A 23,800-nucleotide genomic window follows, 5' to 3' on the forward strand; every position below is an offset into this window, starting at 1 on the left:
GTTAAGACTAAATATACAGCAATGAGAATCATAAACATGCCTCATGCAGCAGCTGTTTTAAAGGAACTATGTTCTTGTAGTGAATTCTCATCAGGCTTTCATTAGAACATTGCATTTTAATCAAATCATGCTTTATTATTATTATTATTTCTGAGTCTTTATTATTTCACATRAGGTGATAGATGTCAGGATCATAAAGCCGCTCAATCACAATAGATAAAAAGAGTGATATCTATTTAGAGTTTGAAAGGAAGAGGTTGGATCCAAGGCACTCTCCACGTGAGGCTTGTCACAGGAKCTTGACAATCTACTGAACCTGAGTCTGCTTGGCCCCCTTGGAATTTGGGATGAAAGTACCAARTTTATCTGTGTCCGAGTATAAAATATAAGGACCAACTATGAAAAAATGTCTTATTCCCATTTCCAAAAGGAGCACAGAGAGAGGCATTATAATCAGGATTTGATTTGAACTGGGCTCAGTAAAGCATTCATGAGAATGTAGATGGGATACACATTTAAAATACAACCTAGAGCCTTAGAGATTGCTGTGTCTGTGCACAAAGGCAGCATAACTCTTTTGAAGCTTTATCAAAGCAYGCTGAAGCATTCTGGCTTTCAGCTGCCTTAAGTGGAATTATGCTGGTGATGAAGTTAGCCTAATATTCAGAGCTTACTAATTGATCACTCTTCAAAACACCACTAGAAAGGAGACTTGAAGGTCCAGCTGGTCTGTGAGTAACAACATCATTATGATTGTTAGACTGAAGCCAGAGATAATCTTCCTTCTTTCCTTTTAACTCCCAATAGAGAGTGAATAAAAGGTAAGTAGGAGAAAGCAGGCTGTGGTTTTCCTTGTTTCAGTAATCACCACTGCACAGATGACCTTCTAGCCATGCTTTTATTTGACAGAAAAACCTGCCTTAAGCTCACAGGAGTTTTACTGTTAACTTGTATTTTAATGATTTTCTGCGAATCAGCTCTGCAGTATTGTGATTTCACCAAGTTCTCCACCCCAAATTGCTCTGTCCCAAGTTTTAAATAATCCTTCTCCCTGTATCAAGCATTGCCCATTTTGATTTAGGCATCAAAATTTCTCTGTGTGAGGAAAGCCCTTATTCTCTTCGTTAAGAATGTCCTAAACTAAAGAGGTTCACCTGTCATATTTTTACAAATAACTGTAGGTGTCATGGGCAGAGCAGCAGTATGAAAAGAAGCGGACTAAGCGTGCCTCCGTGAGAGACTCAGCAGCAAGACTTTTCAACGACCCCATGTGGAACCAGCAGTGGTATCTGGTAAGAATTTGCTGCCTTGTGGAATTGGGGATGGTGGTTGTGCTCTCAGCTGCATTATTTCACTGGTATCAGAGCTATTGCACTGAAAGAAATAAATGAAAAGTCTCTTTCATTAGTCTGTGCTGTAAAAATAATCAATCTCTGTGCATAACATTTCAGACAACCTTTTGTATTCCCTGGAGCATCATTGGTACAAAGATTCCAGGTGCTTTTTCATCAGATGTTTAGTAGGGGGGAGGAGGAATATCACAAATTGTTAACAGTTAAAAGCTACTTTTATGATAATTTAAAAATATTTGCTGTTGTCATGTAAGGAGTCCATTATCATATCTGAAGCTGGCCATGTAGTTCTTTATGAAAACTGGCAGTGAAGAGTGCAAACTCCAGATGAAAACAAAAGCATCTGGATGCATGTGACCAGAACCTACAGCCACACCAGAACTAGGATTTATACCTAAGAGGGTCTCTAAAAGTCACATGCTCAAAATCTCAGGGGAAAAAAAACAAACCTTGAGCTCCACAGTTCCCGTCTGCATGTGTCAATTGAGAAATACAGTTGATCATTTGGGTTTTATATGGTTTCTTCTAAGAGTCTGTGTTTCCACTGTGCATTTCACTCAAAACAGGGATGGGATTAAAGGTGGGTATAACAAATCAAAAAGAAAGGTCAAATGGGGCCCGAGAGACTGGAAATACTTTTTTTCAGTTCAGCTTAGAGAAATCAGACCAGACTCTARGTTGCTTGCATAGTGCTTTGTCCTCTCTTTCCTTTGCTTGAGCTAGGAAAGATAAATTATAAACCACATAGCATAAAACACTCCATGAAGATTCCCACAGACTTCTTTTCAGCAGAAAAAATTCTGTTATCTGTAAGAATTTTGCTTTTCTTTGAAGTAGAATATCTGTTTGCTACCTTGCCTGTRTCTGAAAAAGCAGGGTATTTTCAAGATGTCTCTCTTAGACAAATGCACAAACACACACAGAGTTCATAAAAGCAGTCTGGGGAAAAAAGAAACCCAAAATGTTTTGTTCTCCAGGAGACAAACTGTTCTCCTGTTCTCCCACCTATTTATGTTTTTCACTTCTTTTCCCTCTAGTTTTCATACATGAGAAACAGAAACATGCTGCTTAGCCTCGTTTGCAGTGCACATTGAATTTTTCTGATTAAATGCAAAAATGTATTAGATATTTTTCTTTCAAAATACGTGTTTTTCCTTGTAGCAAGTAACCTATTATTACCTTATTTTTACAATTTGGTGGCAAGAGTTTTGGCTTTGCTCAGCGTACCTTTATACATCACCCAGAAAAAACATTATTTGATGGATTCAAGAGAACAAAACTTGAAACCTCAGATAATTTCCTGTACGAAAACAGTCAGATATAGATAGCAAAAAATGAAAGAAATTTCATCCCCATAACAAATTTCTTTTTCTGAGCTTCATATCTTATGCAGCATTTCTTTGGAGACTGAGACATAAAAAACAAACCTGCCACCAGCTAACATAATTGTGCACAAAGAAACAGAAAGAAAGTGCTTCTTTTTACATCTGTGCTTTTACGTGGCCTGTGAGCAAGTTTTCTAAATTAGATGTAGACACTGCATATTTAGTATTAGAGGGGGAAAATGACCCATTTAGGACATACTCTTCAAAAAACTTGCTGTGCAAGAGAAGGCCATACATGATTCATGCTTCCAGCTGWTTTAACACAGGAACAGTAATGAGGATAGTAAAGAGAAAGTTGTGATTCAACATAGTTGTTCCCAACCGAAGGACTGCCTTAATTGTTTTATCCATTAATTATTTTGCTCTGGCTAACTTTAACGTCAGAGGAGAAAATACATTTGGAGGAAATCCAGCTCTCTGTACTGCGGGCCCTGTCTTGGCTCCCCATCAAATGGAAAGAACAAACATCAGCAGGTCTGATTATTAACCCAGAGTTCCAAGGTCCATCAGTGCATCCCCACCATTCCTTGCAGTTCCTGTTGCCTATTGTCCAAAAAAAACACAAGATGCTTTTTGTTCAAAGGTGGTCTTCAGGGATCTTTTAAGTAGTGGGGCAAACCTTTCAGCGCTGCAAGTATTTGATGGAACAAATTTTTGTTTTGTCTTTGCAAGATTTCAGCAAAATACACAAGTTTGAATTGAGATTGTTTACAGTGTCTGTAAAATATGACTTTGGACCTGATTGGTGTAAATGAATAAAACGTTGGCATATTTTATTCATTTCTGTCCCACAGCAAGACACAAGGATAACTCCATCCCTGCCCAAGCTGGATCTCCATGTCATTCCTGTGTGGCAAAAAGGGTTTACAGGCAAGGGAGTTGTCATCACAGTCCTGGACGATGGATTGGAGTGGAATCACACTGACATCTATGCTAACTATGTAAGTTTGAGCATTAGAATGCTGTGGAATAGATTAACTAGCTGTAAATTTGATAAGCAGATGCTCTTCCCCAGCTCATCGTCTGTTCTGTAAGTCAGCTGCTGCAGAACAGAGACAGAAATATTTGCCTTAGGCACAATTTGGAACCTGGTCTGTGTCACAGGAAGCTGAATGYCACTTAGTAATGGTAACAGGGTAGGTGTTTTCTTGTTTTGTGTTTCCTTCAGTAGATTTAGTTCCCAGACACATTTGTATGGGTCAGTTTAATGCTAAATAATTCAAGCTCCATGAAAAAATTATGCAATTGTTGATAGCCATCAAATTCTACCAGCTTCATTGCTGCCAATGTGTGGCACATCAAGTAAATAAATACAGACTCTAGAACCCATTTTGTTGCACCATTTAGAAAARCCTTTTCTAGTTGTTTGAATTAATCCTACTTTTCTTTTTTTACATGTAGGACCCAAAGGCAAGTTATGATTTCAACGACAATGATCATGATCCCTTTCCTAGATACGATCCGACAAATGAAAACAAGTGAGTAACTTCCCAGTTGTCTGAAGAGAGTGAAACAGCACAGTATTAATTTGTGTGTTAGAAGGCACAAGTGCAGGAATTTCTATGCATGCCTCCTCTTATTTAATAAGAGGAAGAATTTGTGTAACAGAGTCACAGGGTGGCTGAGCTTGGAAGGGACTTCTGAAGGTCATCTTCTCAAGAAGGATGAGCCAGATGGCTTTTGGATATTTCCAAGGAGGGAGAGGCCACAACACTCTGGGCACTGCTCAGACACCCTCATGTTCGGATGTTCAGAAGGAGCCTCCTGTGTTCCAGTTTGCAAAAGCATTCTCTCATAACATGGGTATAAACACTGGAATTAAATTGCCAGATTAAGAACTTCGGAATTGTAATCTCCCTGTCATTTACTGAATTTCCTCATGTCTTTGTATGTGTAAGGTACTGGTSTGTTTCTGCAAGCTGAAGGGAGCACTCTGTTCATGTGACTGTGTGTGTTTCTGGAATGATACCTCCCAAACTATTTATTTATTTCTGTTTTGCACTGGGAATTTAAAAAAAAAAAAAGTCTCCTAATGGGTCCTTCAGACCTGGACATGTCCACCACAGTCCAGTTACAGATTTTGTCCATAAGAAAGAGAACATGAGGGATCTCCTCAAAAGCTGGCACACAATACAAGTCAATTTCTTGTACAAATTAGGATGCCACTACTCAGTACCGATAGCAAGAAAATGATACATTGGTTGCCTATTTTTTATCAGACAATGCAGTATCATTCACAACATAAATCACTGTATGGGAGAAAAACAGAAAGATCAGTCACAGGATAAATATCCCATGAATAAGACATTTGAAAAACGGCATTTCTGCTTTGTTACAGTGTTATTTAAGAGAAAGARGCCATTGTCCTCTTGTTATGATGTCATTATCTCTTTAATCTACCTGTATTGCCTCAAATTGTTATTAATAAGTAAATGGAATTCAGCCCAGAAGCACTGAAGCATGTCATTGAATAACAATCTGCAGCATTACATAACACAACTCTCTTACCCTTACACTTGCATGAAGGTTTTCTGTATTGTGATCAGAATCACCCACAGCAAAAAAGAATAGAATTGCATAGAAAATGTTTGGTTATGGTAAAAAATTAACAATGGGGATAATTCAAAGGGTCACTTCCAGGAATGCTAAATGAATGYGGTCATTAAAAAATAAACCTAAATTTGTGATTAAAAAAATAGTTGTATCATATTTCAGTCTGAAGACAGCAACTTAGACCCATAACTTTGCACTACTTTTGCGCTCCACTAAAATATTGGTATCTAATAGGTCTACAGAATACAGTGAGATTCAGACAAAGCATTTATCATCTCATGAAAACATTCCTTTGATCATTAAGTACCTAAAATTGTATTTCATGAAGCTTAAGAGAAGTAAGTATTATTGTAACATGTAGACACAACTCAAAAGCCCTTCAATAACTGCAATGCATTCATTTAAAGGAAGAATTTGAGCAAAGCAAGGCCCTTGACAAGTTCTTCTGTACGATACAACGAAGATGTTATRATAAGTTCTATATTCTTGCTGTATTTATTCAGGCATGGAACACGGTGTGCAGGAGAAATTGCCATGCAAGCCAACAACAGAAAATGTGGAGTTGGAGTAGCCTACAACTCCAGGGTTGGAGGTAAGGAAAGAAAAATAATTACGTGTCTAATATGAATGGGAACAAGACATGCTGAGTGTTGTCAGATACCATTAATCTGAAATATAAATGATTGATCATTCTTGGAAAACATGAATCTTGCAGCATTATAAGCTTCAAAATTCTGTCTGGCTGTAGTGTAGAGTGTTACAGATATAGCAGGATTTCATGAATAAACTCTGGAAACTGGTAATGAATAGATGGATAGGTAGAATATATAACAACATGAGCAACAGTATAGGCAGGGTGATGATGATTATGATAATAACAATGAAACCTCCAATCATAATATTAATAATACTAATACTAGTAATAGCAACAAGAACTTACATTACTTAACTCAGAGTTAAGACTGCATCTTTTAAGGAATGGTGGACTAAATACTAGTATTGTTTATCCTGGGAGGAGGAAGCACAGGGGAGGAGAGGGATTGAGTAGAGTGAAAGTAGGAGTATACAAAATTATACCCATCATATTTGCAACATATTGTTTCTGTCTACATTATTACATTCAAAAGGTCACTTAAGTCATGCAAACTGCTGTCCTTTTTGTTTCAACGCTTTCCTTCTCCACAGTCACCACAAGCTAAATTTGAAAACAAATAGTCTTTCTTGCCCGTCAATCAATACTCTTGTTTTGTTCTTTTTTTTWAATCGGTGACTCAATCTGTTTGTTGTTTATGCAATAATCATGATAGATGTATCAGTTGCAAGTGGTTATTTAGCTCAGAGGAGGTTATTTGTACCATCCTACTTTTTCCATTGCTCCCTCTTTTTCCTCTTAAACCATGGGATGGTGAGTGGCAATTGGCACCCAAAACTGAAACTGTCGCTCTCACCAATTTCAGTGGGATGTCTTCTCGCTTCCCAGTGACTCCAGCGAGCTGTCACGGGTGTCAGCTCTGCACTTGCATTTGCCATGATGCATTCTGCCGTCATGATCTTTTTAAATAAAATATCTCACTCTCATAATGCAGAGACGTCAGATTTCCAAAGCGAGGCAAAACGGATGGAGCTGCAAAGACGACTGAACTCCCACTGCACCCATATTTTAAGGCTCTTGCATCTACGGAGGAGGTTCCTCCACAGCTATTTGCATAAGATCTGTGCTTGTTTCCAAATGCAAACTACAGATCTGTGTGGGGTGATTTATCTAGAAAACGAAAACAGCAGCAGGAGAAGCAGTCCAGCCATCCACATTACGGAGCAAGCAGCATGCACTTGGGTGGGGGAGGAGAAAGAATGGAACACTTGAAAGAAGTTGTAAGCTGTTAGATGTGACCAGACTGATTAGACAGAGGTGTAATGAAAATATGTTCAAAGAGCAGTGGAAGATAAGATAAGTCTTCAAAAGATTCAGATAAATTTAGAGTGGCTAAACAGTGGGAGATATTTCTGATGATCCATGCTCTACAGGATTAAGTTCTCCAGAGGCTGTTTTTCTTCTTCTTTTTCTTAGTTTTCTTTTTAAATCCATAAAATGACACACTGCATATTTCTAGYTGACATTAGCTCAGGATGATTTTGTAAGTGGCTGTTTGCTTATAGCAGTAGCCATATTGGAAAAATCCAGTGGTCCACAGCTTGGTACTTTTCTTTCATAATTAGCAATATCTGCTTTGTAGGGAAAGAAACCCTGACAGCTGGAATACCTTGTTCTCCAACCTTCAGCAACAGAGGCTGGTTTAATTTTGCCTTGAGGGGTAAAACAAAACATTGGATTTGTTTGKTTTTTGGGGGTTTTGGTTTGTTGGTGTTTTGGTTGTTTTGTTTTTTGGTGGGTTTTTTGTTTGTTTGTTTTTGGTTTGGGGATTTTTTATTGTTTTTTTTTGTTTGGTTTTGTTTTGGTTTGGTTTGGTTTTTTTTTTTGTTTTCTGTGAAAGTACTGACCTTAACAATCCTCAGTGTTCTCACTAGTCACATCAAAGCCTGGCCACACTTCACTAGCCTCTCCAGTACTTCGTGGCTGTGGAATGTGTGAAAAAAAATAATRCTATTAATGCCAGTTTTCAAAGTGACACTTGTCAGTGTGTCCTTTGACATTCACCTCTTGCTCTGTGTASAGCTGAGAACTGTGTGTGTATCGATCCCTCTGGAGCAAAGCAGGGTGTGCGTATTAGCATGCATACCCAACCTCACCACTGTGTTATGATATTTCCATGGTGCTGCCATAGAAATTAAATTATTAAGAAGCTCCATTTTACAAAGGACTGGGCCGAGAGTTCATGCACAGTGACGTGCTGCTAAAAATAGCCATCTGCCAGGCAGATCCATATATGTGTCTGAAATTACCTTGGGCTTTGCCTGCTTTTGGTTTTGTGGTGCTGATGATGGGAGCAAGAACAGAAAAGAGTTCATGCAATAGGACATAATTGGAATCTGCTTAGGGGAATATCACTGCAGCCATCAAATCACTGAGCTGACTTGAACAATCAGGGTTTTTGACAATCAGGAAGGCAAGGCAGCAATTTTTTCCTTGGACTGTTTTTGCCAGTGTGGGATCATTGTTCTTGGGGTTTTTTTTGGCCTTCTTACACTGTTTATCTGCAGAGTTGTCTTTGTCTTTTTCTGTGGGAAGTGTCTGTGCACTCTGCCTCACATTCCCAGCATCTCATTATGTGTTGCAAGCTCTCACCTGGGGCTTGCAGCCACTTTCACGCAGGCGGATCTTTGCTCACAGTGTGCTGGCATGAGAGAATCAGGCAATTCTGAGCCAGCTGAAAAAAAAGAGTAATCAAACCACTCTCAGTTTAAGACAATCCTAGGTAAGTGGTGGTTTTAGTACCTGAGGCACAGAATATACCTTGGTGCTTTTCCCAGCTCTGTGAGTGATAGTGGAGCAGCTGTGGTTGAGCGGATTAACTCCTTTGTCTGATCTTACCTCTAATGAATATGAAATAATAAAGCTCAGCTTTATCTCAGAGGTATTAGGAGTATTAAGAGGTCAGCCATTTGGGAAAAGAATTATGCTTGCAGTCTTTTATTCCCTGCTTGGTAGCATAAAAAAAAAAAAAAAGAGCAAGACATTGAGCTGCAAGGGTAAGGTTAGAGGGTTTTTCTGTTTCCAGGGTTTTTTTTTTTCCTTTTAATAAGATGACTACATTGTGCCTGCTGTGCTTTGGCAAAAGCCCCATTTTGTGGAAAATACTAGAAAATGAATACTCATAATTCACCAACCACCAGCAATGGTGCAGCTGCCATAGTACTAACCTGCCAAATCCAAGGGAACCCAGACATTTTTATTGCTTGTAAACACAGGCTGAATCCTGACTGCTCTGGCTCTTCTTTTGCTGCTATTGCTGTAAGAGCCATGTCACGGTGGGAATTTTGCCAGATTTCTGCTTTTCCTGCCATCCTCCAGCACTGGGCAGTGGCAGCAGCCACACTGCAGAGCTGTGGCTTTGCAGAGCGATGGATCCAGAGCAGACGAACCACTGCCTGAACCTGAATTTTAAGTACCACTGAGATCAGGCTTGCTCTGAAGAAGATTAGATCATGCAGCTCCTAATAAATTGTTAATAGCTAGATATCTCTGGATTGCTCACAGTAGAAAAGAGCATGGCAGTAGAAAAAAACAGTGAGAATTTTTTTCTCTGTGGTGGAGATTGAAGAGCTGGTGAAATTGCAGCGTCACAGAGACAGCAAAATCTTTAATGCCTGTGAGGACCAAGTGCTTTAGTCAGAACGTTCAGAACTGTTTCATTGAACTAAAACTCTTAGAAGTCTTAAAGATAAAAGTAATGCTGATAAAACCTATTTAATTTCAGAGGCATTTCGGCAGTTTGAGAAGTCTTTGTTACAGATATAAGAGAGAAGAAGGAGGAAGAAAGAGAATGCCATAAGAAAAAGCAAGAACAGTGAGCAAGACATCATCTTATTGGGTCTCTGTTAAGGAGAGAAAGAAATAAATAGGAGGCTAACAAGACTTAGAATTTGTTGGGGTTTTTTTAATGTTTGTAGMGAAACACTGAGCTGTGAAATAAAGACTAACTGTACTATTTTACACTGACAGGARCTGTGTTCAATATTGCTTTCTTGAACAGCAGTAGGCTGTGGTTGCAGTAGTTATGGCTTAATTTTGCTGGAAACACTAAAAACAGCTAACAAAGACAAGGAGGAGGGAATAGGAAGTAAATCCAGTCTGCTTTTATTTTTTTTTTTTTTTTCTGTGAAGGTATACGGATGCTGGATGGAATAGTCACGGATGCTATTGAGGCCAGTTCAATCGGTTTCAATCCAGAACATGTGGATATTTACAGTGCAAGCTGGGGCCCTAATGATGATGGTAAAACTGTGGAGGGTCCTGGGAGACTGGCACAGAAGGCTTTTGAGTATGGAATAAACCAGGTAGGATATTAAAGGGAAAGGTAATGTAAAATATGGCAGGGTTTTTTAAAATAGTTGATACCAGAGAAGAAATAAAAATGGTTTGTTCTGTCTTTGCTAAAACATATTTGAAAAGGACAAGATGTATTTTAATAGTACAGGTCTAATAATTACAGAATAATTTCCAACCAGAAAAGGACTTTTGAGAAAACACCATTAGGGCTTTCTAAACAGGTTTTAAGCTGCTAATCTCCACAGACAAGCTTTCTTTTTACATCCTTAATTTTGCTGCCTTTGTCTGTCCCTACCCCCACCCTTCTCTGCTGCTTGTTTTACACTAAGCAGTAATTGGATTTCTGCACTGAAAGCCCATAAAATTTAATACAAGATTCCTGCTTCATGAATATTTTGCTGTGTGAAATTGTGATGCATTTTAGCACCCTGTGGATGAGCTTGTATTSTGCTAATTGCATTAATTTATAAATTGGTGCATATCATGATCCAATTAAAATGAAAATAGTACAAATGCATGATAAAGAGAACCAGGAGCAATATTTTGCAGGGGTTTTTGGTTTTTGTTTTTTTTGTTTGTTTGGTTGGTTTTTTCTGGTTTTTTTTGTTTTTTTATGTTACCCTCTTTAGATCTGTTTGGATGATAAATAGGGTGCCAACTGARAGCTGCCATGCATTTATTAGTAAATTACTTTTGCTCTTGCCAGTGAGGTGAGAAGCTATCTTAAGACTGACAGGTACTAATGAAGAGAGGAAGGCTTAATCACAGATGGGAGAAGAGAGAAATGGCTTGAAGAACAAGRGAAAGAATTTTTGATAAGTTTTCCTCTGAAGAATTAGCAGGGCTTAAGGCTGGATAGGGTGATGTGTATTCCCATGTAACTATTGTGATGTTTTACATGGTTRTGCCTGGAGCCTGGTGGTGCTGACCCACAGATCTGTGAGAGAAGGGAGGGTTTTCAGTGTGTTCATCATTCATCCTCCTAACCCACACTTCTGTGAGTGAGTACAGTAAAGGCAAATTAAATAACAACTGATGAGCTGGCCATTTCTCATGGGGGGGGGGGGGGGGGGGGGGGGGGGGGGGGGGAAGGCATTTTCTCCTAGAAGCAATGAGGAATCAAAACAACAGCATGTAGAAAAATTGGCCCATTGATCACAGACTGTTTTTAACTTGAAAACCTGAGGAAAGTTGCTGTGTCTGGAATACTAAACATAGGCCARTCAGAGTAAGAGTGCTGTAGGGCAAGAAGTGAGGTTTCTCAAACAGCTGGTTTCTTCTGTCTCTGTCTTCTGCAGTGCTCATGGAAATTTCTCCTCTTCTATGTTTGCTACATTAGCCTTTTTGAGGAAAGGAGTTAATTAAGGGTACACTGCAAGGTCTGAAATCTCTTTGATAACCACTCCTTTGTATTATTTTCTAAGGGACGAAATGGGAAAGGCTCCATTTTCGTGTGGGCTTCGGGGAATGGAGGTCGTCAGGGTGACAACTGTGACTGCGATGGCTACACTGACAGCATCTACACCATCTCCATTAGCAGTGCTTCTCAGCAAGGGCTTTCTCCCTGGTATGCAGAGAAGTGCTCTTCAACTTTGGCCACGGCGTACAGCAGTGGGGATTATACTGACCAAAGAATTGTAAGTTGTTTTACCAGCTTCAGAACAAAGTGAAAGGTTATAATGCATGAAAATAACAGATGAAACCTCTTAAATGCTTGGTTTTGTGTGCCTGCTTTATGTTATCAGTGCTTTTGCCTGGAAAATTTAAGGGATTTGCAATCCAAAAAGTGATTGCATTCCTGTATTCTTCTACCTTAAAGCACTGGTTAAATAAAATTGTTGTGTCGATGCAGTTAGTTGATGCAGAATGCTGAATTTGTTGCTGTTTGAGAATGCTGTTTGTGCGTGAAAGACGTCTCTGCATGGTTTGAGATGGGACCATTCTTCAAAAAGGACAAATGAAGAGAGATTTAGAGTAAAAAGGAATCCTGTAATGTCAGGGCCTCTGGAATACCTCACCGCTATCTTTTATAAGAGAGAGACAGCAACAACGGCGCTTCCAAACCTGTAAAAAGCACTCAGCAAGCAGGTTCACCAGTCTGTGCACCTTCTTCAGCTGTGCTGAAGAAAATTGCTGTGACAAAATAATGCTGAAATACCTGTAATTTCTGTTCAGCCCCAGTGGATGCTAATTATACAATGCACTGCCCCGATGGGGATTAAAGCAGTGTCATTCCAAGTCAGCCAGCGAGATCAGTCCTCGCTAAGYGGCTTCTCTTTATAGTTGAGATGTAGATACATGGGCTGATGAGTTTGGTGCTTAATTTCCAAATAAGGCACATATTTCATTGCAAATTATAGTTCTTCTGCTGAAGAGGGAGCAGAACACCAATACTAATCCTATGAGTAATTTCCTAGCAAGCAGTAATTTTGAATGTTCTAGGCCCAACACAATGATCTGTTTTCATGATTCACCAGTAAGCCTGAAACATTTATTGTGAAACCTTAAACTAAAATAAGATATTCAGTGTGGGAGTATTTTGTTCCAACACAAAACGTTTTGATACAAAAATTATAGCTGAAGCAAAAAGAGTGGATTAAAATATGAACAGATTTAAACAGTCACCACTTTTTCTGCTGATGAGAAGTGTATTAATACCCACCAAATAAAGGACATATAGTTCTGTTTGTGAGTGTGGATATGACTGTATTTACAACTGTTTATTCATGCAATCTGGGTTTTCTTTTTTTCCTTTGTTTTGTTTTATTTTCTGTCAGACAAGCGTTGACCTTCACAATGAATGTACAGAAACTCACACCGGGACCTCTGCATCCGCACCTCTGGCTGCAGGAATTTTTGCTCTAGCACTGGAGGCAAAGTAAGATTTGTCACACATTTGCCTTTGAAGCTCCTCTCTCTCAGCCACCCCACCACTTTCCCCAAAATGCCTGTTTGAAGCTGCACCACCTCACACTGCAGCTCCATTTTCTGTCAGTCACACTTGCCGAGACTGAGGACAAAAAGATAAGCAGCTATTTGCCTTAAAAGCACCCTAGAAAAGCAGAACCAGTGTCAGTAAATCGGGATGGCTGAGGAATATTTTGTGTATTGGCAACAGTGTTCACTGATTTCTGGTCAAATGCATTTAAAAGCGAGTGTGCATAGGGGTTTGGGGAACATGATTTGGAGACAATTTACAGGAGATTTGCTGCCAGTGATGAGGCATAAAAAGAAAGGTGCCCAAGCTTTTCTGTCAGAATAGGGAGGGAGCATCCAGGCTCAGATCCTGCAGGGCAGTTAGTCAGAATGTAGGACTTGGGGAATCTAAGAAAGGGCAGGACAATGGCTTTTTCACAGAAAACACCTAAGTAGTAGTGCACAGGCTTAACATTTGGATGGTGTAAATTCAGCTCCAGTATCTACTGCATACCCCTTTGCTGACATAAGCCAAGATGCTGAGATATTTTGAAGGGTAGAATAGATCACAAATAGAAACAAATACCCAGTTTTTGAAATCCAGGTCCTACAGAGACTGGTGGGAAATTCTGGTACTGCTAGCTAACTTTAAAATCCCAAATAGTTTTGGAGGATTGGACTCTGCTCTTGTTAGACCTGTTCTTCGTGGACACAGAAATCTTGTCTACCTGGAAAAGTGTTGTAAGGGCAAGTGCAACATGCTGTGTGTTTTAAAACAGTGGGATGCCATATAAACTCAAAGCATGCTCTGTTTCAGCCCAATAATTGATAGAAAAGTGATAGATAGCCYTGAAACAACTAACCAGGAACATTTTCTCAACAGCCCAGACCTAACATGGAGGGATATGCAGCACTTGGTGGTGTGGACCTCGGAATATGATCCGCTGGCTGGAAACCCAGGATGGAAAAAAAACGGAGCGGGGCTGATGGTCAACAGTCGATTTGGGTTTGGACTGCTCAACGCCAACGCCTTGGTAGAGTTAGCTGACCCCAAGAGATGGAAAAGCGTACCAGAAAAGAGAGAGTGTATTGTCAAAGACAAGAGCTTTGAGCCGAGGTAAGGGTTTGCATTAGCAGTTACCAAGCTGATACCTATTGTAATAAAGCCTGAGGGATCATGTTCTTCACAGATTCTCTGTATGAGACTGAGGGGACTTCTTTCGGTTCATTTAGTTTTGCCAGACTGTGTTCCCCAGAAGTAGGAAAGCCACATTTGCTCCCTGTGGCTTTTTTTAGTGTAAGACTGATGGAAATGACTATCATGAAGCCTTAACAAAGGCTAAGATTATTATGTCAGCTTGTGCAGACAGGGTATGAATGGCTGATATCAGGAGGGCTCAGCCCAATCAAAAAAGCTGTGAATTTTTGGACAACCGTCAGAAGACAGACAAAAAGATTCTGATGTCTCACAAGGRTTTTTAAAAAATAAAAATACTTCTAATGAGTCTTAGCAGTTCTCATCCTGTGACAGGCTTGAATATATTGAAATYAAGGTGATATATTGAGCTTTAGTCATGTCTGTGGCATTTCTCTCACGAAACACAAGTGTCTCAAAGGCTCACTGAAAAGTCTTACCAGCCACACGTTCACAGGCCTGAACAGATTGATTAATTATCTTTACTCACTGAGCTGGTTAATCAATAAGGATATCTGGACTCTTTTTGTCTCCACGTGTCCACATGCTGACTTTTRTCTGGAAAAAATTATCTGTTTCAAAGACTGAAATTATACCATGTGAAGTACCAAAGGTGTCTCTGCAGAAAAACACTGCAGTATTTTGGAGAGTCACTGCTGGGTAACCTTATTATTCATGCTATTATCCTATCAAATTGCTTTTATGGGCTCTCTGTTTTCCACAGAATTTTGACCTGCTACTGACATACATAACACTCATTGTTCATGTATTTTTATTGCAGTCCTGTATGCTACATTATAGAAACAAAGATCCCATGATCCTGAGTTTAGAATGATTTATGTGGAAATTTAAATACTCATTCTCTTTGGAAGTCATGGGAATTGTGCAGAGAAAGCTATGTCATCTCCCTCTGTGCAGAGAATGAATAGAAGATGCTACCTTCATTTTTCTGTTGAGGTGTCATTGACTCTTCCTTTCTCATCATTCTGAAACCACGGTTCAATGTGTCATTTGCACTTCATGGCCCAGAACCAGAAGTTCCTGTGAGTAATCAAAGAACTGCTGCAATTTTGCCAGGTTWTTAAGAGCAAATGAAGAAGTCATCATCGAAATTCCCACAAAAGCCTGCAAGGGTCAAGAGAACTCCATTGCATCCCTGGAGCATGTGCAGCTCGAGGCAACGATTGAGTATTCCCGTAGAGGTGATCTTCATGTCACTCTGGTTTCTCCATCAGGTACAGGAGGCAAAGATTCATTTTCTTTATGTTGTTGTGGGGTGTAACATTTATTTAATGAAAATAACCTGTGGTTTTCAGTGGTTTAAAATGAGCTAAATATATCRTTACACTAATCAGGAGAGGATAAAGCATTCTGGGTATCTCTAGAGACTCCTTTACAGCCTTCACATGTTCTGAGTTATTTTTGTGAGAAGAGGTTTGAAAATCATACTTCAGAAGACAACGGTACAGAATGTTTTCGTGGAGGCAACAGGACCTATGAAAACTCAGGGTTCCCAGCAGTTATAGAGTTATAGATCAATAATTCTTATCAGACTTCCAATGATTTAGCAGACTAATGGAAAACTGAGGAAATCTGACTCCTTAGATTTCATCTCATGCATCTCCCCACTGTTGTATTTTAAAAACSAAAGTGTTTCTGTTATACTAAGTGAGCTAGAATATGGAAAGCTGTCTTGACAATCCCCAGAAATAACACAATAAGACAAAAAATATTAGTATAAACAGCTCAAAGTAAAGTCTGTTAGATCAACTGTTATTAATGAAAAAAAAAAGACAAGCTTTCAGATATGAATTTAAACATTAGGCTCATCTGATGTTTCTATTTCTAGGTAGCAATCATCAAGTACTGCTGCCTTCACTGTAGTATCAATTTGCTTTCACGGTTAAATTGTTTTTTCCTTGTTTCTTGTTGCTTTTCCACTTTCCTGCTAACATTAGTGGCAAATGTATGTCATTCCTTTTCTATATTTATGGTGTTACCCTTCAATATATTTATAAATTGTGACAAGGCTCCTGGAGGCTTCACTGCTCCTTATTATGTAAATATTCCTTCCTTGCTTTTCTCCTTATATGCAAACAAGCCCAGCACATTTCTTCTGTAGAAGCAGTAGAGCTTCTTTTGCTGCAGAAATGCTTTGTGAAGTGCAGTATTTTCATAATAATAACAATGCAACTGCTATTCACACYGTTGGAGGACCAGGCTGTAACACTACCCATCCAGTCATCCAAAAGAAAAAACCCAAACCAGCGATGAGACCACAACAAGGCTGTGGTTCCATAATCCTGCATGAGCTGCTTTGCCTTCCAAACTTCCATTTCAGAAGTTTCTTGAATAGCTCATCAGCGGGAAAGACTGGTTGTGCCTGACATCTCCTCCTTATGCTTCTTTTATGTGCATCCATTACCTTTTTGTGCTRGAGACAGAACACTGAACAAGATGTACCTTCTTGGTGTGACCTAACAGCTTGTGCACACTCCTGTGCTGCAAAAATAATTACAGGAGCCACTGCTAAAGGAGCCACTGCTGAGCAGTGAATTTTTCAGGTCACCTCTGCACCAGGCAGTGTGCAAGGTGAGAAATGTGAAAAGCAGGAGCAGGCAATGTATGGACAATAACAGTGTTGGTGTTGCACCCACACAGGGACCAGCACTGTCCTGCTGGCTGAGAGAGAAAGGGACAAATCTCCCAACGGCTTCAAGAATTGGGACTTCATGTCGGTCCACACATGGGGGGAAAATCCGACAGGCACCTGGATTCTGAGAATTACTGATATGGTAAGGATGCCTAAGTAGCTGTGTTTGGGAGCTAGCGCAGATAAAATGATCATTCGTCACTACTGAGCACGTTGAATAATGAGCCTGCTCATTAAGCAACCTAAATGAGGGGTTATTAAGCATATCCAGCTGGGTTTAAGATTAAAAAAAAAAAAAAAAAAAAAGATTGGTTCAGATTTTCTTGTTCTTTACCTAAATGCAAAGCACTGTTCTAGTTTCATTGACATGTACCTGTCAAAAAAGAAAAAAAAAAAGCCATGCCTGTGTTTTTCAGAGAGACATCACTGAAAAAAATTACTTAATGAAGTTTTCTATGATTTGTGGAGTGAAATAAGCAATCAAATTAACATATAGTTATCTGCAAATTTTTTTCTGCAGAAAAGAACACAGCATGAATTTAGGCTTCTCTTGGTCCATGTGCACATTTTTCATTAACTGAAAACCTTGTGAATTAATGATTTTTGGGGAATCTCAGTGAGCTACTCTAATGTATACGTTTCCAGATTTCTTTCTGAGAGTATCAACTGCTGAACAATGTTTAAGGATTAAAGCCAAGTAGTCTGCAGATAAGAAATAAATCAGTTTACCAAAACCACCTGGGGATATGGATTACAACAGCAAGACACCAGAATTAAGCTGCCTGGTAGGCAACTGAAAAATAATTCCCTTCAAAGAGAGAGTGATCAAGCTCACTCATCTCATTGAAGTTGTCTGTTAATAAGCTMGTCCTTAGGGGTCAGATCTTGCCAGAAACTGAAAGCTTCCTGTTAGGCACAGAGCCTCCAGCCCCTACTGGCCCCAAATTGTAAACAGGAAGGTATTGCCAAGAGCTGAGCAGATGGACAAGGCAGTGGGAGTAAATATTGCTATCGGCAGTGTAGTGTTAATGCTGCAGGCTTATAGATAACCCCATGGTTACAGATACCCTGCTCTCTGAGTGCATTATTTTGCAACAAAGTTAAGAAGAGCATTTTATTTGTAAATTAGCTCTCATTTCAAGTGAGAGCTTCCTGAAACTTGCAATAAAGCAAGGTTTTTGTCCTCCAGGCATAACACACTCTCTCCTCACTCTGCAGGTTTTTGTACTTTCTTCCTTGCTCCTGCCACTGCCTACTTTTGAAATAATGCCACCAAAAATAATAAACATGTGTTGCTTGCTTCAACACACTCTACTTCAGATTGCTGCTGTGCATGACATAATAGGAAAGAATAGGATCTAAATTACCATTTCCAATAGTAATTTTTATGAGGAAATTACCAAGGAATGGTTTAGTGAACAAATTTTAATAATGCTTGATAGTACTTCAATAACTTTTAGCATTCTATGTAATGACAAAATTCTATTGATGCTTGCATGACTAATTCATAATTATGCTACTTAAGGAGTCCTTAAGCTTTTGTATTAAATGCCATATTCTAATATACTCTCCAATGCATCTGGGGGTTTTGTGCTTATGAATCATACTTTATGGGCAGGTATTGAAAGCCTGATAATTTTCTTTGGTCGCTTCTGTGTACTTTGCATTCAAGTGCYTATTTTCATCTTTTATGTCCTGAGAACCTATTCCGATGTCACGCTTGTTTTTCAGTCCAGACGGATACAAAATGAGGGGAGGATTGTAAACTGGAAATTGATTTTGCACGGCACTGCTATCCAGCCTGAACACATGAAGCAGCCACGTGTGTATACATCCTACAATGCTGTGCAGAATGACCGAAGAGGAGTGGAGAAGATGACAGATTTTGTAGAGGTAGAGTTATGYTATGTTTATTCCTTCCATGCTTTTCAGTTTATAGGAAAATGGTAGAGTTTTTTTAGTGAGAAAGCAAGTATTCATTCTGCATTCATMTCATCTAACCCCTGACCACCTTTGAGTTGTATATCACAATTTTACCCATGTCAACAACTGATGTTTTTATTAGTCTGTGCCTTCAAATTGCAAAATATAAGGGTTTTAGGATGGTAACAGGAAATTGATGCTTCAGCAAGGAACTCTCTGGCTAGTGCAGTGGAGTGGTAGAGGGAGGGAGGAAAACACCTCTGACAGACACACCAAATTTATGTAATTCTACTGAGAACAAGTGTCGCATCCTAAAAGAACTTTGCCTGTTGCAGTGCTTCTGGGGAGTTTGGAAGGAAGTTCAGGAACAGAGGGCTTGACAAAATCAGTGACTCACTGATTCAAAAGGTTGGCTCAGTAGATCTGTTGCTGCCGGAACCTTTATCATTCCCTCTTTACACTACAGAAAACAGTGCTCTAAAAATACTACAGGCGGAGTGACCCTGGGTTTCAGGATGCACAGGGTGGTAGTAATGTACATTTTCACAGTGCTTGATTACGTCAACAGCTTCAGAAAATAATCCCATCACATCAAATTGTCTCCCCATTAAGTAATCAGGATATGAATAATGCACAGAGAGTTTAACCCTCCTCACACAGTTTATGAAAGGTGGGCGTGATTATGGTCTTTAAATGCATTACAGAAATGCCTGCAGAWAAATAAATGGGAAGAAAGTAAAAGAGGATTCTGCAGGTGATGTAGGAGAAAATGGGTGGACATGGTAAAAAAATACATGAAGGTAAAATGAGTATTTAGTTAGAAATATAGTTGTAGGTTAAATGAGAAAACTATGCAGACACACACTACTGTTGGAGCAAGAGCATGCCTCTCAATAACTGCTMTGTGAACTTGCATTTGGGATTGGTYTTTCAAGGTTTCCTAGATTTGTGTTATGGCCACCCATCAGCCATACTTCACTGTCTTTTTTTCAGGTGGGATCATCTACAGAGAAGCTTGTATGGTTGCAGTGGTTCAGTCTTTTTCCTGAGGGTAGGAGACACAGAGCTGCCATCACCACTGCATAAATGTTTCCTTCATTTCCACCRCAACCAGAAATATCTTTTAAGACTGGGACAAATACATATTGTATCCTGGCAATGTGGAATCTGAACTTATAACTGCCCATGCTGTGAGGGGATTTGATATCTTATGCAGTACAGTCCTTTTGATTGTTTTTGTTGATAATGATCTGGTTGTTTTCTAGATGCCCAAGTGGCTTCTGAATTAAAAAAAATAACATTTGCCCACATACAGATGGAGATCCTCAACCAGAGCAAACCTTAATCCAGTCTTTCATTGACACCTAACATTTTTTCATGCTGAACTGTGTTCTAGGACCACACCACCCTGGAGAGCCTGAGTGAAAAGCCCAAGGCCACTGAAGATGCCAGCAGCAGCAGTGACAAGGCAGAAGATAAAATCCCATCAGAGGCCATGCTGCATTTACTGCAAAGTGCTTTTAGCAGGCAGATGGATCAGAAGCAGCTGCCAAAGAAGACTGCGAGTGAGAAGTCGAACATTCCATATGAACACTTCTATCAAGCCCTCAAAAAATTGAACAAGCCCTCCCAGCTGAGAGGCTCAGAAGAAAGTCTGTACAGTGACTACGTGGATCTTTTTTACAATGCCAAACCTTACAAGCATAGAGATGACAGACTGCTGCAAGCCTTGGTTGATATCATAAATGAAGGAAATTAAACTGTAGGGTATGGCACTGAGTTGGAAATATTCGTTCTCCCCACCTGTAGTTTTTTTCCAAAGTCTGTGTATGCWCTAGTTGTGTGATTGCTGCTTTGATTGCTTCATATTTAATGCAAATATCAAGGAAGGGAGAAAACGGGTGTGAGGGGATAAGGCAGGAAAATTACACTTTTTAGTATTATCTTTTTTCAAAGCCTTTCTTCAGAGTAGATTTGCCCCCTCAGGCATGAAATGCAATAGTGTTCCCCTGAAAACCCTAATACTCTATTTTAAACAATTTTCGCATTACTTATTCTTCTGCTTTCTTCACTTAAGCATGCAGTAGGATTCAAAACCTGAATTACCAAGCAGTTTTGAACCAAACTGCCAAAGCTATGGGGATATATTCTCATCCATGGATTTGTCGTGAATATTGAAGTCCTTGTTTTATCTGTCATTTATTCCGATTTAATACTTGCAGCCAGTACTGCTTGTGTCATAAGTGTTTTGTTCCTTCTCCAAACGACAAATCTCTCTCGCCCTTCTGTTCTCCTGTAAAGGAACATCTGGGAGGCTGGAGTTGGACTGGGGCATCAGTGTAGGCTGATGAAGTTATTCACAATTTAGACCACAGACAGGCACACACAAACACTAAAGAGCCCCCAGTGAGGCATCCCAGACCATGGGATGGCATTGTCTCCACCTGACTTTTAAGTTTCACCTGAGTGAAGTGCCTGAATTATGAGTCTGTTTTTTTCAGGCTGTGTGTATTTAATGAAGACAGTCTCCTACAGAGAGCACTTCAGAGCACTTGGCTTTCTTGTCACCGGTTATGAATCACCTGTTGGAGTTCTGATCTATTTCTGTAAATTRTCTGAGCTTTGGGCTCCAACCTCCTACCTGTGGAGCCTCACTTAGCTTTTTAAATTAATACAGCTGCCTTCTGAGATGACCACATTAGCTAGTAGTCAGGCCAAGTGGAACAGAAAGGGCAGCTGTTGCAGAAAAATCCACCTAAAGATGGTAAAATTTCCAGAACATCCAGAAAGACAAGGCAAAATGGCTCGAGATTAAAAAAAAAATACCCAGATAAGGATGGGCACAGAATGTGGAGTGGGAGGAGAAGGATGAGGAAGAGGTGGCTGTCTCAACTAGGGTGAGCAACACCCTTACGTTCACAGTACGAGACAGTTTTCCACACATACCTCTTTAAAGAGAGTCAAAATTATATATTGTTTTGCTTCTAATAATTAAAAAGAAAAAAAAAAAAGCCATGTCAGATGCTCAAAAAAGGTAGGGGATCTAGAACAAGGAAACGAAGATTACCAGGGGATAGTTAATTCATTCAAGTGCTAAAGAAAACCCAAAAAAGTGCTGCCTGCTTTTTACTTTTCTTCCTGTTGTCTACTATTGAAATGTGTTTTGCAAATTCTCTAGAAATATTCAATTAGATTCTCCTTCCCTCTCTATTCTTTAAAATTATGCAATGTCTTAAGACAGGAATTTAACATTTTGCTCATAATCCATCAGTTCAAATAAAAGCTTTTCRAACTTCACACTAAATTCTGTAATTTAAAGGTAAATCTATTTGCTGTAACTAATTAAGTCTTCTGTGGAAAAAACAACAACCTTGAAAATTGTCCTACCAAATGTAAGATTTGAAAATCATTTTTGGTGGCAGCTTTATGCCTCTCTTGGGCTTATTCTGCCTTTTTGCCAGTTTTAAGAACTCTCATATTATTCTCATCAATAGTTAAAGGATAACATCTCCACTATTGAATGTCTCTTGTACTGAATCACTCCCTCTCTGCCAAGAAATTTGCTTAGGAAGAGATGTCATTAAAAAAAAAAAACAACAATCCCTGCAAGTGGTCCGGATCAGAAAGCTTTTCCCTTTGCTGCCCTTTCCACGCAAAAGCTTTCTGGCAATGCATAACTAATGAACAAGCAAACCATGAAAATCTCTAATTGCTGCTATTACAGAGTGAGAGCACTTATTTTCACTAATGTTTAATTTTCAGAATAGGCTTATCTGGCGAGGTAAGGGCCACTTTTAGTCCTGTGCAATGTAGCTTAGAGGCTCATTTCCTCAGATGACAACAAATTTAGCCAGTCCTCATTCAGGTATATTACAGTGAGGAAAGTACTAACAACACTCCATCCGGCCTTGAAGAAAATTTTCAGGTTAAAAGGGTGGGAAACAAAAGACCCTCCTTTGTTTTAAGACCAGTTCCTATGCTGTAGCCAAAGTTTCACCAGAGGACAAGTTTAAAATGTCTCTTTTGAATGTTTCCAACCCAGATTAGCTTGTACAGGAGTAAATTATTTTTATTGTTAGTCTTTCCTTGGTGCCTGTGTGGGTTTTGTGAAAAATGTAAAAGTTTAAAAAAAAGAAAGTTTTCTCTCAGAATTTTAAATTATATTTTCGTTACAGGTATTTATAATATAGCAAAGATTTTATTGAACAGACAGAATTTTAAAAGGCATAATAAATTATATTGAAGAATCAGATTTTTTCTTGAGAAAGAGACAATATCATCCAATAAAGGTATTTTTAAAAAGGCATGTTACAACAGCAACTGCAACATGTATGTGATGTGATGTTAAAATTTGTCTACTAGTAGCATAATACAATGTGTTAGCAGAGCTCAGTGTGTGGTCTTAACATTTGTAAAGAAAACCGTAGGATAAAGTCAAGTTATTTACGTAAAAGGAACGGGAAATTGAGTTTAGAATGAAAAGTAATGGCTTGGGGAAATAACCAGGGGTTGGGTGGAAAAAAATGCGAAACATATTGAAAATGAAGGCTTTCGGGGGGTTTCTTCACCAGTAACACTCACTTGTTTACTTCTCACAACTGCAGCYGAGTAAGATTTGCTGTGGACATCGTTGACATCAGTACTGTCAGTAATCAGAGGCAGTGGCTGTAAGTTAAAAAAAAAATCTGCCCATCTAACAAGCAGATGTGTGTGTGAGAAGCACTTAAAATGAAATAATGCAGCAAAAAGAGTCAGGGGGTCAAGGTAAACATGTGGGTCTTCACTTCCGTGAGTGAAAACAGTTGAAATATGGRTTGTTCCCTCCAGCACTACTCACATTCCAAGCCCAAAGAGAAACAAGCCCTTAAACCCTTA

The 23,800-nt window shown here is 39.2% G+C and overlaps 1 protein-coding gene across 1 annotated transcript in view; it reads left to right on the top strand.

Annotated features, from left to right (window-relative positions):
- Positions 1-23,365, top strand: part of PCSK1 (proprotein convertase subtilisin/kexin type 1) — a 27,271-nt gene extending 3,906 nt beyond the window's left edge. The window contains exons 3-14 of the mRNA XM_057376804.1: positions 1,182-1,292; positions 3,532-3,678; positions 4,139-4,215; positions 5,794-5,882; positions 10,074-10,246; positions 11,663-11,875; positions 13,016-13,116; positions 14,038-14,271; positions 15,427-15,584; positions 17,011-17,144; positions 18,734-18,895; positions 20,322-23,365. Of these exons, the coding sequence (XP_057232787.1) occupies positions 1,182-1,292; positions 3,532-3,678; positions 4,139-4,215; positions 5,794-5,882; positions 10,074-10,246; positions 11,663-11,875; positions 13,016-13,116; positions 14,038-14,271; positions 15,427-15,584; positions 17,011-17,144; positions 18,734-18,895; positions 20,322-20,684 (1,962 nt within the window). The 3' untranslated portion in view covers positions 20,685-23,365. The remainder of the gene's footprint in view (positions 1-1,181; positions 1,293-3,531; positions 3,679-4,138; positions 4,216-5,793; positions 5,883-10,073; positions 10,247-11,662; positions 11,876-13,015; positions 13,117-14,037; positions 14,272-15,426; positions 15,585-17,010; positions 17,145-18,733; positions 18,896-20,321) is intronic.
- Positions 23,366-23,800: the final 435 nt, after the last annotated feature.

The sequence above is a fragment of the Malurus melanocephalus genome, unplaced genomic scaffold (assembly GCF_030028575.1).
Source record: "Malurus melanocephalus ecotype Western Australia unplaced genomic scaffold, MMel_1.1 scaffold_291, whole genome shotgun sequence".
Taxonomy (NCBI): Eukaryota; Metazoa; Chordata; class Aves; order Passeriformes; family Maluridae; genus Malurus; species Malurus melanocephalus.